Here is a 13,553-nt window from a genome sequence, read left to right as displayed (position 1 = left end):
ACTATTTATGGTGTTGAAGTTTGCAACATTGGAATTCAACGGAAACTTTTTTTCCCCAATCATATTCATCAAACGTATTTGCAGTGTTGCAGTCTCGGGTGACATGAATTGTTGAGCGTTTTGAAAAATTAAAAATTCAGATGCCCCCCGCGAGGGAAGCTCTGAAATCATAATCAGCGTATTTTTCGAAGGTTCATATTTCACAGTTTTCCTCGATTCGAATATAGTTTAGTGACTTTTTCACAAATATACTTACGTTTGAATTGGCGTAAATGAAAATCGTTGCAGCGCGGTCGTGTATAATGGATTCAATGGAAATTCTTTTATCGACGAAATGGCCAGAGCCTTATAAAGTTTTATCGACTTCTTACCAGTATTTCGATGATATATATATACAAGTTCAATGAATGTTTAAAGCACCGCGTTGTATGGATTTTGGCGTCGTTGCAAATAAAATATAGCTGTAAAATGGTGTATTCGTCATTCCTCTCAAATGATAAAAGTATTTTTTTCCTCACAATAATACTGAATATTCAGGTCGATTCTGCAACAATTTCACACTCTCCAATGAAAATTTCAATCCCTCGGAATATTTCGTTTCGGAGAAATTCCAATTCGCATTTCCAAAGTGGTTTACTCCGCCAGGGCGTTCGGAATCACATTGCAATGCATGCCGTGCCGCTTCGGATGTGTGCACGCGAAAAAAAAAACATCATTGGTCGATTGTATTACGCATAGAGAACTTTTTTTCTATACATAATTGTGTGTATATATGTACGAGAGAAAGAGAGAGAGAGAAAGCTTATACCTCCTCTGGCCTACCTACGATGCAGCATTTTATGCGCTAAAAGTGACGCGACTAGGCGGTAACGTCGGCGTGCGGCGACGACGCTATGCGATGCCCGCTCTGCGACGCCGAGGCTGCGTAAGAGCCAACGAATTTCTCATCAGGCACGGGGCACGGTAGACAGTGAAATATACATATGCATATTTAGTACAGGTGTGTGTGTGTGTGTGTGTGTACATCGACAATGAGAGTTGAAATGACGCATGAAAATAAAAATGATAACCATCGTGCGTGCAAAAATAAATGTTGTTTAGTTGGGCCGTGAGTCAAGTTATATATTTCCACGAGAATTAATAATCGAGAGAGAGAGAGAGAGAGAGAGATAACGATGAGGCGAATGAAAGAAAAAATACATTTATGTTAGAAGTAATAAAATGTGAAGAAAAATAGAAGAGGAATAGACGGAGAAGAAGAAAAGAGAAAACGAAAACTCTCGCGAATGTCTAAAATCCATTGGGCGTGCGCGAATGTACGCGCAATGCGACACGCGAACGAGGGAGATAGAGATGGAGCTGTAATCTCGTTAGAAAGAGCGAGGAGTTTATATGGGCGAGGGGCTCTCGGAGAAGGGGAATGACCGAGGGCAGAGGAGGATTTTCTCCTCTATGCTGTAGGTTTATAGCACAGTACAAGGTATACCCGTCAATGTGGGACGACGAAGGGGTGGACGCTCGAGACACCCAATATACATATATATATCTATACGCGCCTAATTGGAGGGATGAGAGGGAGCCACCGTCGCGTTGACACTACGAAACGATGCTCGCCATGCTTTTTATTCTCCTTCGCCTCGATATGCACATACATCGATACGCGTATCTTCGTACGTTGAGAAAAGGGCGAAGGGAGTTTTGCGAGAAAAGTTAATCTCGTTAAATAGAATTGAGTTAACAGTGAGGCCTACGACTGTTGTGCTCAGGAAGCGCACCTACTGCTCTTTCATTTTCGCTCTCTTCACCTTTTTTCTCTTTACTCTCCACTCCCCGGAGGGAGTGGAGAGATATATATGAAACTTTGGAACTCTTTTGTTTTTTATGCTTCTGACGAAGCCTCCACCACTCGTGGATTATACAAACTGCATTTGGAAAAAATACTCGCAGGTAGCCGCCCTAAGCTTTGGTTATCTTGCGGAATTTTGTGCATCCGCATTTTCATTTGCAATATTGAGCTTTACACTGAAGCCATATTCACCCCTTTTTATTTTTACGTTCTGTACCGATCCTGTATGCGAGACGCAATCTTGCCTCAATTGCGGAAATACCCGTTCACCCCATCCGTGATGGAATCTGCGCTTTACTGGCACGCTCTTATTCTTTTTTTCCGTTTTACAAGTAACCGCTAAACCGGAAGCATGTCGTAAACGCGGTTTCGTAAATGGATTAGTAGGCTCGCCTTTGCGATATTATCAGGTACGTCAAACAGAAATAAGTACATATTTGTTAATTGTTAGTTACAGTCAATTAGTATTAATAAATTTCACGTTGATTCATTTCGACATAAAAACCGATCTTGAAAATTCGTGGAAACTTTTTGTTTTTTTCTGCGATATACGAATATTCGGCAAATTCATGAGAGAACGATTTTACAAATAAAACTGATTCTATAGATTTGAAAATTGCAATTTTCGTTAAATAACTTGAACTTGCTCGGAAAAGTCAGTATTTTCAATTTCATGTAGTAAATAAAATGTTTTTAATTTCGTAGTAATTGTAAAATACACATAAATTGTATTTTGAAATTTTGAAAAGACGATTTTTTTGAATATTGTGAGAGGTTGCTCCCTAAATCGGCTGTAGTAAAAAAAGGTCTTTTTGGGTAGTATCGCCACTGAGGAATAATGTATGGAACAAAGGAAGTGTAGAGTGGCGCCTTTGGGAAATGTATTATACTTGGTCATTTGGTTTCTAGCGGCTGCTAGCGGCACACGAGTGCGCCTCGAGGATATGTATAAGAAAAATCAAAGGTCGTATTCGAAAAGACTTGAGGTCGATTTTTTTGTGGAGTGACCCTACAGTGGCTTTAGATTCCAAGGACAGTATTTAAGGACGTGTCTTAAAGGTAAGGGGATGGTTCGGGCGGAGATATTGAAGCAACGCGACACGACAGTCTCAGGTAGCCCACTACTTCTATAGACTTCAAGAACGCCGATACGAGTACCCGCTACCCGAGACCTTGAATGAGGCCTCGGAGTCCTCATCCTCGAAACACGAGTACCGAATATGTGCCTTCGATTTCAATTGTCTTTTATGTCATTTATCTCGCGTGAGTTCTTGGGAAAAATAGGACGCTAAATTTTTTCATCGTGTCAGAAAATCGCTCAAATTTTTAGTGGAATCGAAGTTTTTATGTTACGTAAAAAACGAAACAATTTTTTGTTCCTAGTATTTATGTCTGTCAAAATTAATAAAAGGAATTCGGTTGATTTCTAACGGTGTGAGCTCTAACGTTGTGTCGAAGCGGGTCAAGACGCGGAGGGAAAAGTCCAAATACGTAACTGCGGAAAACAATTTATTTCGTAAATTCCGGACACGTTTTTGTTTTTCATTGGCTGTCAACAAATATCGCTCAAACCGTCTCTGCAGCTTGGCCGTTACGCGAGACCTTTTGAATGCGGATCCGATGATCAGAATGAGAATTGAGGAGCAATATGGCCGTTAGTATATTGCGTACGTTGCAAGTTTACGTTCCCAAGATGCCACAAAATAGAATTCTCGAATAACTACCCTCCATAAATGTGGAATGACGTTACTATTGCTCGTCAAACAAAATGACAAATACGCGTTCAACTCGAACGGCACGAATATTGAAAACGCTTTTTCGTCTCGCACAGTGTAATAAACGATGAAGCGAGTCATATGTCCTAACCTCAAAATTACGATTTTTAAACGATCGGCGTACATGCGGGGGCGTGATGTTGGAAAAGCATTTTTGTCAAAATGAAGGGATACCCCGAAAGAGAATCGAAAGTCTAGAGGCTAATTAAAAATATAAGTAGGTCAACGTAGCCTGCGATTATACCATTATCCTCCTTCTGGCCCTGATATTCGAGTTCCAACTTTTAGTCCAGATAGCTCTAACGTCGTTTGAGTTCGAAAATCATTGTGAGGCGCACGGTGCAAACGCTTATGCGCAAATAAATGCTGTACTCCTTTACGGTCAGACATATGTACGTGTTCCGGTGGTCTTGCGGTTAGTAACGATCAAACATTCTACTCGGTTATACACCAAATTCTGACGTCACACGAAATATTCCTTCAAGCAAATGTCTCTCGTTTAAGAGACGGATAATTTATCGTCCCGAGTCAGATATATAAACGTGCTTATGCATAAATGCCCTTTCTCGTAATATGCAGCCGCCCCCTATATCGCACACGTTCTGTGCCACATTCGAATATCAACTTTCTCGTCAGTCTGTTTGTTCTACCTTTATATTTTTCATTTCATTATTGTTCGGCATATAATTTTTTTTTTTTTTTTTTTTTTTATCGATTATTATATACCTTTTCCCAGTTAGTACCGCGACAACCACCGAGAAGGACGTACAGAAGCAGGGGGAGGTCTTGTGATATTCTTATTGCTCGACAAATATTCTTTACAACGCTTTCGCGCTCGATGGAAACGAGGGTGAAGATTGTCGACGGGGTGGGGGTTGTTTCGTGCGGCAAGGCCGTAAAACCGGGTCTGAAAATGACAGGAAATCCGCGCGAGAACCCGACAATGAAGCGAATGAAGCTCTACAACGCGTGCAGCGATTTATATCGCTTCTTATTTTTTTCTCTTTCTCCTTCTTTATTTTCTATTTTATCATTTATTCGCTCTAGTATTGCGTCAGCGAAACACATCGAAACTTCAACTTTTCGCTTTTTAATGCATAACCTATAAAATTCATTAACATATCTCGCAAGTTTTTCTCTCGCCTTTTCACGTTCGGATGATGAACTTGCGCGGAGTGAATTTTCTCGCTTTGTATTCATCGCGATTTACCTTGGACTCGGGGATTTTCTACGGGGACAAACGACCCTCGAAGTGTACTTTTTATAGAGGGCCCGATCAGCCAAAACGTTATTTATCTACGTCCTTCAATTTTTTATCTCCGTCCTACTGGAGAATTCGAATTCGGGCGAAAATTCGGAGAAACCGAAAGACATTCCGAAAACTGTCGTATTCCAGATCCGCCAAAAGTTTTTGTTGAACAACTTTCACCAAATCAGCTGTCGCGGGTGTCGTATGTACTTTCAAAAAATCCACTCTCAAGAATAATGCGAAATATCAGCTTTTTCTAAATTCCTAATAAAAGCGTCGATGAACGAATCGGAGACAATGTATTTTATTATTTCATACCTTTCGAATGGTCGGAATATACGGATATTTCGGACCATCGCATCGGCATAACTCTTTATTAAACTCTTTTACACCATATATATAATATATATCAATGTATGATACATTAAACGATTTGTACAATTCAAACATTATCAACATGTCGATTCATTTTTGTTCTTATTTAATCTTCGTCTTATTTATACGTTCGGGAAATACTGCAATGAAGTAAGCAGGTACTACTGGCACGATAGTAAAGCAAAAACGACGCTTCTCTGTGTCGCGTGTTTTAGCATAATAGACAAATCGAGCACGTAGGGCTCTCATCTCTTCGTCTCTTTCTCCCATTCTGCGAAGCATCGGCTCAACATCGCCTCGTCTCTTTTGTCTGTATTCGTTTTATGTGCATCGAAATTCCTAGACAGTCAAGGTCACGACACGATTCCAGTGGTTTGTCAAAAATTGAGCTTGACGAAAAAAGGATTCAACTGTGGCGCTGGTGATCATAACGGATTTACGACCGCCATTTCGATGCTTCCCACTTTCGCCGCTAGACTCTCCGAGTGATGGCTTGACACGAGTTTTTCAACGTTTTTATTGCCTCTTGGAGAGTGTCTTACGAAGCCAATCGTAAATGTATTCAGGTAAAAATAACACGCTCGAAATGAAGCCAGCGTTAATTCATCGTAAATAAAAATAACTCATCGCGACTAATGTGTGTGTTTCGTTCGAACTCTATATAATAACGAAGGGCACATCTATTTGATAAATTATGTTTCACCCACAAATACGATGTTGTTATTGTCGAGAAGACTTGGTTCTTTAATTCAGTCTTTTTCTTTTGGATTAGATTTTCGTTTCAAAATTTTTTCTATGTGCTATTCAAAAAATGCAATTATTCATTATTTTTGTCGCATTTTTTTTTTTCACCAAAATACATTCGCGGCAAATCATCACGATTTATCGTCAAACATTGAAATATGCATTCCATAAAATATAATCAATTATTTTAACTTTTCGCCAATTTTTTCCACCATTACTTCCACAATCAACTATAATGGTAGATATTCTGCAGTGCTCTCAAATACCTTAAATGTTTTGAACTTCTCGATTTTTTAACCCTTCTAAAATTTGTTTTACAATTTCAGGTTGAATAAAAAAATTCATGCATTACGTTTCAATTAATATCAATATTGATATTGACTTTTTTTTTCTTTTACTTTTTTGTGAACTTTCTGTCAATAATGATTTATGTTTCAATAAAGTTTAAGACTCCCATGGACTGATAACTTTCGAAGGAGTCTCACAATTCCATTGTATTGGCAATGATTTTTTCTCAACGAGGTACTGACATAGTATTCAACGTGAAATGGGTTCATCGTGCGAATAAAAACATTCGTGACAATAAACAATTTGCGATGATTAATTTTTTTTCCATTGAATTCTTGAACGGGGGAGAATACGAAACAATGATTCGAACGACTCGTTGATTTTTTCCGAACGGAACGATAATGAAAATTTGTTTTCGATTTATGAAGAAATTCTCTGTTTGCTAGTTGTACACGTCAAGATTAAATAATTGGTACAAAAACTCTAGGATCCTGTTTTTGAAATATCAGTAAATAATGAAATAAAAAGTCGTCTTAACGTGTTATTTTTGCCTGGGTGATTAAATATTTATCCATGCAAACACGACGTCGCGGAGAAAGCTTCGAATTGGCATAAATCGTAATTTACAAGGATATTCATTGATTATTTCATGTGGATAATTCGAACGACCACAATACCGATTAATGATACCCGTACGAAAAATCCAGCATCCACGGCCGGCATGGAAGTAGATTTTTCGAAAGCCCAATTTGAAGAAATAATGTACATTAGGCAGATTGGTAGGTAATATATTCCGATCAGAGTCGATTGCGCGATCAACAGGAAATTCCTTAGTCAATTTTTCCATCAACGTGAACCAAGAAAAAGCCTTCACAAAATCTCGTCGTTATCTCTTGATTTTCGCAACGTCTTATTACTTTTTCCTTTATCACAACTTCTTCCATTTTTCTGTTACTGGGCTTCACTCGAAAGTTATTGGAATGGACATTATTGGTAAAATAGGATTCGTGGTTTCGACCTCCAGTGCCGTTGCCATGCAATCATTCGCTGTTTCCATTTCACCGAGTGACTCGAGTACTTTCCCCAAATTGTACCAAGTCTGATGAGAATTCGGATCGATCTTCGCCGCATCGCGAAGAGTTTTTTCTGCTAGCCTCTGACTCCCGAGGTAATGGTAAATCAGACCCTGCGATCCAAATTCATTTTCACATTTTCCGAAAAAATTATAAAACGATGCACAAAATATAAACATTTTCGATAGAAATTATCCTTTTGACACAATACATTTTTCAGATGAATTCATCTTTAGCTCTCCTTATGCTTTTACAGTCATTGAAAGAACTGTGAATAAATTACATTTTTTTTTTTTCAGTTTTGAAATATCAAGTTTTTGGAAAGATTCATCACTTGAACAGGCAAAAGATTGCTGATTGAATGACAACATGAGTGAAAACTTTGGTAATGTGGATTCGACGTCTCACTCTATATTGTTCGTTAAAATACTCGTAACTCAACAACCATTTGCATAAGGTCGAAAATAGAAAAGCAGTTTTTTTTCTCTTATAACACGTTTGTCAACGTCGTTGGTCCACTTCGACCTGCAAGCTTTGTCCGAATTCCTTTAAACAACTTGAGCTCATCGTAAAAAATCATCGTTTCGAAAGGAATTATGTAAAATTAAATTACCAAATGTTGAAGACTTTTTATGTGCGATGGATTTATGGAAACTGCATTTTGGTAACATTGTTTTGCCTCAGCGTATTCGAGTTTGTATTCGTGCAACAAGCCTCTCTGTAAGAAGAAGAAAATCATTCACTATTGTTTTCGAATTTTGAGTCGTGATTACGTGTTTTTTTTTTTTTCTTTCAGGTGAGAAACTCACGGTGTACATGATGTGGTGACTCATGGGAAAAATATTCGTCGCTTCTTGCAAGGATAAAGTAGCACCCTCGGGTCGATCCAACGCCAAGAATACTTCGGCGAGCAAAAGCCAAATTTGTAATTGCAAGTGCCAGGCTCTTTGAGGTCCTGGTTTTGGAGTGAACGAGCTCAGCGATGAAGCAACCTCTGAAAGCGCTTGCTCTATTCTCGAAGCAGCCAACGATTGTGCGTGGAGAGAACCTGCGAATACAAGAATTCTCACATGTCAATTTCGGTGATTTTTTTATCGTGAAAATGACAGTTCTTCAAGTATCGAAATAAAATGGTTATTTTGAGCGAACTTGGATAGCAAAGTAGAGAAAAATTAGTCTGAAAGTTCCAGTAGAGGAAATAATGAAAAACGAGAATGTGCAACTCACTGGAATCTTTATCGGACATTTCCGAAGTGTAGAGTTGAAAAACGCTTCTCGTTTCGCTGCGTTTTTCGCTTTGTTGATCATTACAATCGACATTTGTTTGATCCTCGTACAAGCTTCGCCAAAGATGCAGCATTCGTTTGATCGTAAACAAAGCTTCGTCACCGCCCAAACTATGAAGTTCGAGATTAGCCTTGACGTACAGAAAATTAAGATTGTCCGGATATTCTTCGAGCACGCTATTTATCAGATGAAGCGCGTCGCTGTATTGTTTGTGAGCCGATAACAAAAGTGCCAATAAGTGCAAGGACGGTATGTGTTCGGCTCGCAGATTCAAGGCGACTTTTACGTGCACCATCGCATCGTTTATCTGTCGATTTACAGCGTATTCGTGCGCGAGGTAGTATTCGGCAAGATGATCATTCGGATCGCATTGCTGTGCTCTGAAAAATAAGAAACGAAATCGTTATTGTAAGTCAAACAAATTTTAATACGAATGAAAGAAAAATGAGCCAGGAAATTAAAAAAAAATAATCTGAGTTAAATGGTTAAATGAATGAAAAATAAGAAAAAAATATATATAAACTAAGAAAATGCGACAGACTAGGCTCAATCACTGCGGTATCTCGTTTGTATCCGCAATGCGTCGCTGACGAATCGTTCTACAAACCCGAGGAGACCTTCGAGACGGCTTACGAGCCTTAATCCGATAAGTGGACGAGTGAAAAGAAAAGCGAGATCGACAAGCTAATAAACAACACACGTTTCCATCGTTCTACTAATCGAATCATAGTTCAACCAACCTTTTTCTTTAAAATACTTTTGATTGCTATTTCAATTAACTCTTATTCGTTGTGCAGGTCGAAATTTGATACGGTGTGCGAGTATTTTGTGATGAAATATAAATATCGAATTTCAAAGAAATTCATATTTTTTTTCGTATTGAAGAAAATTTATTTGAAGTTGGTTATTGAAGTTTTACCAGAAAATTTTATACTGTTAGACTTCAACATCGTGGACTCGAAAGCAATATTCCGAAAAAAATAAGTTAACAAAAACCTCGATTGAAGCTAAATGATAAGCGAGCGAACTTTTCACAGGGCAATATGTTAATCGATTGGTTAACTCGAATATACGCGACTGCTTTCATCGAGTGGTAATTTTCTTATTTCTATAATTCTTAAATTGGCCACATCTCGAAAATACTAATATTGAATGGTACCCCGTTTGTCTAAAACACGAATTTCAGACAATTTTCATGAATTAGATTTTTTTGCTAGAAAAATTTTCCCAAGAGATTATTTAATCTCAATAATACAAAAATTAATTGGTTTTATTCGCATCGAAAAGATTAGAGAATGCGTCGAAATTTATACCGATGTGTAGTCAAGAAAATATTTATTGTTCACAAATTGAGAGAGGAATAAATTCGGTGTCGATTTTAGAAACGAAAAGTTTCAGCGCTTTTCTGAAGGGTAAATGTCGAACATTTTTTACTTTCCAGAAGAAACTCGATGACCCGATTGAATGCAGTCAACGGTATTGACTTACTTGTGAAAACAATCGAGAGCAGTGGTAGTGTGATGAACCTTGTCCTGTTTGAGTATCGTGTTCGACGATAAAATGCTGTTCCCAATTCCGATGTAGAGATGGCAACGCGATTGTAAGCCCTGAGGACTCGATGTCTCGCGTTGCAAAGCTTTTTGACTCCACTCGACACCCTCTTTGATCATATTGAGATGTTCGTAGCACAGCCTCGCAGCCAATAAACAGGGTACCACCTTCGATGGCGATAATCTCGCAACAACTTTTAGCACGGCATACGCATGTGTGTATCTCGCGAGATTTATCAAACAGAGAGCATACTGCGTCCAAACGTGAACTTCCTGATGAGAAAACTTCATAGCTCGCTCGAAAGACTAAAAAAATCGGTTGAAATCGATACTTCTGGTGAGGAGTTTTCAATTATCTCATGTCAATATTTATCTTCGTTGATACGAATAGTTGGCATTCTTATTAGAGTGATTTTTACCTCGAACAAAAGTTCCACTTGGCTCCATCGTACGACGACAACGGTCAGGAGATCATAAACCGCAGTCGCATTCTCAAAAGCATGCAATCTTGCTTCCTTAAATTCCGGCGATTGACTGAGAACTGCGTCTCTCACGGCCATTGCTTCGCTTATAAGCAGCAGTAATATCATTTCCTCGTTTTCGTTTCGTGGTACGAACAAATTTGGTCCCACATATTTTTTCGGCTTCCACGGTGACTCCGCGACTCCGGTGCCCGAAGAATAGTGGTTGAGCCTACGATTTGTTGTGCCAGTACCTGCGTTTTTTTTTTAATTCAACATTGAAGGATTCAAAATTTGCAAAAAACAATGAATCGTTAGTTGCACATCAAATGGGGACGTTCATCACGAAAAATTTTTGCAAAACGCCTCATTTTCGAAACACTCGAACTTATACACGAGTTATCTTCTAAACGTGACGAAGGTTGAGACTCGATCAATTAATCGGAGTGCTAATGTATTTTAGGATGTGAAAAGTATTAAAAAAAAAAGTGGCCGATCAATTTCTCAATAATTTGATCCTGAGAGAGACGTTGAGTCTAAACTCGTTTATAAATTATTTCGAGTACCTAATGAAACAGCAGGTGGTTCGGGAGCTTGATAGAGCGAACCGCTGACTCCACGTAATAAAACCTCAGCCAATTGTCGAGTCAGTGTGAGGCGTAAACTTTGAGTCGCAGTTGATTCAACGGCTGAGAGTATACCTCTGTAACGATTTATCGCAGCTTGTGTATTCCCGCTCTGTATGTGCAACAGAGGTGCACGTTGCAAAGCCGTTTCTAAAATAGGTCCTACATGCTTGGTCGAATTATTCGAAGGCTGTGGCGAGTAAGAACCTGAAAATCGAAAAAAAACATCCAATTTTAAGCCCAAGCAACGGTCAGTATATTCATGGAAATTTTACACAGTTATTCATGCGTGTTGACTTCAATGATACAAATTCAATCCAACAACTCTACCTATGCTACTGCTATTGACGATAGAGGTACCGTTTTGTGACTGCATCGCTATTTTATCTTGTTCTTGTAGATAAACCAATGTCAAATCACCAGCTATTTCGAAACACTTGATAATCTGTTCGTGCCATTCGGCTACTTTGTACTTTGACTTCAATGTCGGCAACTGCTTTTCCATACATAGACCTGTCAATCATTTGAAAATATATTTTTAGAAAAATCAAGCTGAAGTTCCTGAAAAAATTCAATTACCGTATTATTCCTGAATCGAAACGGGCAGGTTCAGATTAAATTATTTACTGATATTTCTTGATTTTTACAAAGTTTTGATAAAATTACTGAAAATACTGTAGACACTTTTTTTTTCACTCGAAATTCAATTTTCTTTGGAATCAATTTGAGTCTTAGCGTTGTGCAATGTGAATTAAAATAATTTCGTGACATAACAAACCTTTTATTGCAAATGATTCAGCTATAATACGCAAGCTCCGACTGGGTAATTGCTTCTCAGTGAGGGATTGCAACTCAGCTTGTTGATAATGTTGGAGCGCCTCTTCGTACATTCCCATTGCATAATGGAGCTTTCCGAGAAGTAGATGGGCATCCAAGACTACTATCGCCTAGAAATGAAGTCTTTTTAGTTCACATGTTCGGGTATAGGAAAATATAAATTGTATTTTCACTTCTCCCATCAAATACCTTCACTCAACATTATTACTAAGCAACTGAGAACAAATGGAAATCTATAAATTTCACAAATATCCTGCCTGAGAAAATTTATGCAAATATTTATCATTTTGTGTAAAGGGTCAAAACTTTTGATAGATTGAGAATTACAGTAATAGAAGTTTTTATCATGCCAGTGGAGAACAAGAATCCAAGGAAGCAAATTTGATTAACGTTAAAATGTTGTTTATCGATTCTTGTAAGACTTAATGTATATTTTTGATCAAAGTCTGGGGAATTGCTTGAAATCAGTAGAATCTATTGCAAAGTCTTGATTATTTCTACATTTTTTTTTTCTCAGAGTATTCATTGTAGTTTTGAATATGAGGAAAAAGTTACTTATAACCACCTGTTTGTCGCTTTCGTTAGCTGCCAGCAACAAAAAACGTTTTGTTTCCTGAAGTCCAGACTTTGCTTTGATGACATTTGCATCTACAGGAGGAGTTTGATCCAAAAAACTTTCCAGGCGACCTTCGCCGTTGAGGAAATTTGCTAGACATTCTGTGACAAGTTGTTGAAAAATGATCATTAAATTTTTTAGCTGAAGTGGTGCTAAGAAAAAAGGTTTTTAATTTCTGAGTGATAGGATTCTTGAGCACATGACGATTTTCTCTTTTGGAAAAAGATGAGTTAGTTATTTATTGAAGAGCATTGTGATAATTACCGTTACTGGGATAAATTTCCTTGAGATGGTCAGCTAATTCTATAACCTTTTTCCAATTTCCTTCGCTTCGATTTTTATCAATTTCCGTCTCGATTCGCACCGTATGGCCTTTTTTACTCGTCATTTTTTATTATCGTAATCTCTCACTTCTTGCATATGTGATATGATATCTTGCGAATTTTTGAAACGATTAAATATCCTCGGGCACTCTTGCTCTCTATTCTTACACTACACTGTAAATGTCATGGGATTTAATTCACGTTTATTCGCGACCTCGGAAATCAACGATTGAAAACACACAGATTGACAGCCAAAAGGCCAGCAGCCCAGAATACAGATCTCGCGACCGTGACTCTTGAAGCTTCGCCAAAACGTCACTACAACCATAAATGGCAGCACCGACTGAATCGAAGTCCAGCCGCGTGCTCTCTGCTTTCGAATGATCAACAATGAAACCCCTGTTCTTTTGTGTATTCAGCAAAATTAATAAATCAATTCACACTGCTCATACAAAAAAAAATCGAACACGATGAATAATGATAATAATGGACAATATCGCATA

General features: G+C 38.2%; 1 protein-coding gene and 1 long non-coding RNA gene across 3 annotated transcripts; one reads left to right on the top strand and one right to left on the bottom strand.

Moving 5' to 3' along the window:
- Positions 1-5,170: 5,170 nt before the first annotated feature.
- Ttc7 (tetratricopeptide repeat domain 7) lies at positions 5,171-13,340 on the bottom strand. Of its 2 annotated transcripts, none has more exons than XM_043419149.1 (11): positions 12,992-13,340; positions 12,677-12,828; positions 12,053-12,221; positions 11,635-11,787; positions 11,215-11,481; positions 10,607-10,902; positions 10,126-10,493; positions 8,578-9,017; positions 8,160-8,398; positions 7,964-8,068; positions 5,171-7,463 (listed from the first exon to the last, which is right to left on the bottom strand). In XM_043419149.1, exons 1-11 carry the CDS (start codon positions 13,113-13,115, stop codon positions 7,239-7,241), a joined length of 2,538 nt encoding a protein of 845 aa, XP_043275084.1. In that variant the 5' UTR covers positions 13,116-13,340; the 3' UTR covers positions 5,171-7,238. The 2 variants fall into 2 exon arrangements, with proteins under 2 accessions (XP_043275084.1, XP_043275083.1); XM_043419148.1 differs by having other exon boundaries at positions 11,605-11,787; positions 12,992-13,339.
- LOC122410752 (uncharacterized) lies at positions 7,329-8,498 on the top strand. Its single transcript, XR_006261012.1, has 3 exons — positions 7,329-7,445; positions 7,650-7,735; positions 8,147-8,498. It is a non-coding gene; the product is annotated as an uncharacterized lncRNA (long non-coding RNA).
- Positions 13,341-13,553: the final 213 nt, after the last annotated feature.

The sequence above is a fragment of the Venturia canescens genome, chromosome 5 (assembly GCF_019457755.1).
Source record: "Venturia canescens isolate UGA chromosome 5, ASM1945775v1, whole genome shotgun sequence".
Taxonomy (NCBI): Eukaryota; Metazoa; Arthropoda; class Insecta; order Hymenoptera; family Ichneumonidae; genus Venturia; species Venturia canescens.
This window is presented reverse-complemented; position numbering and strand designations above follow the sequence as displayed.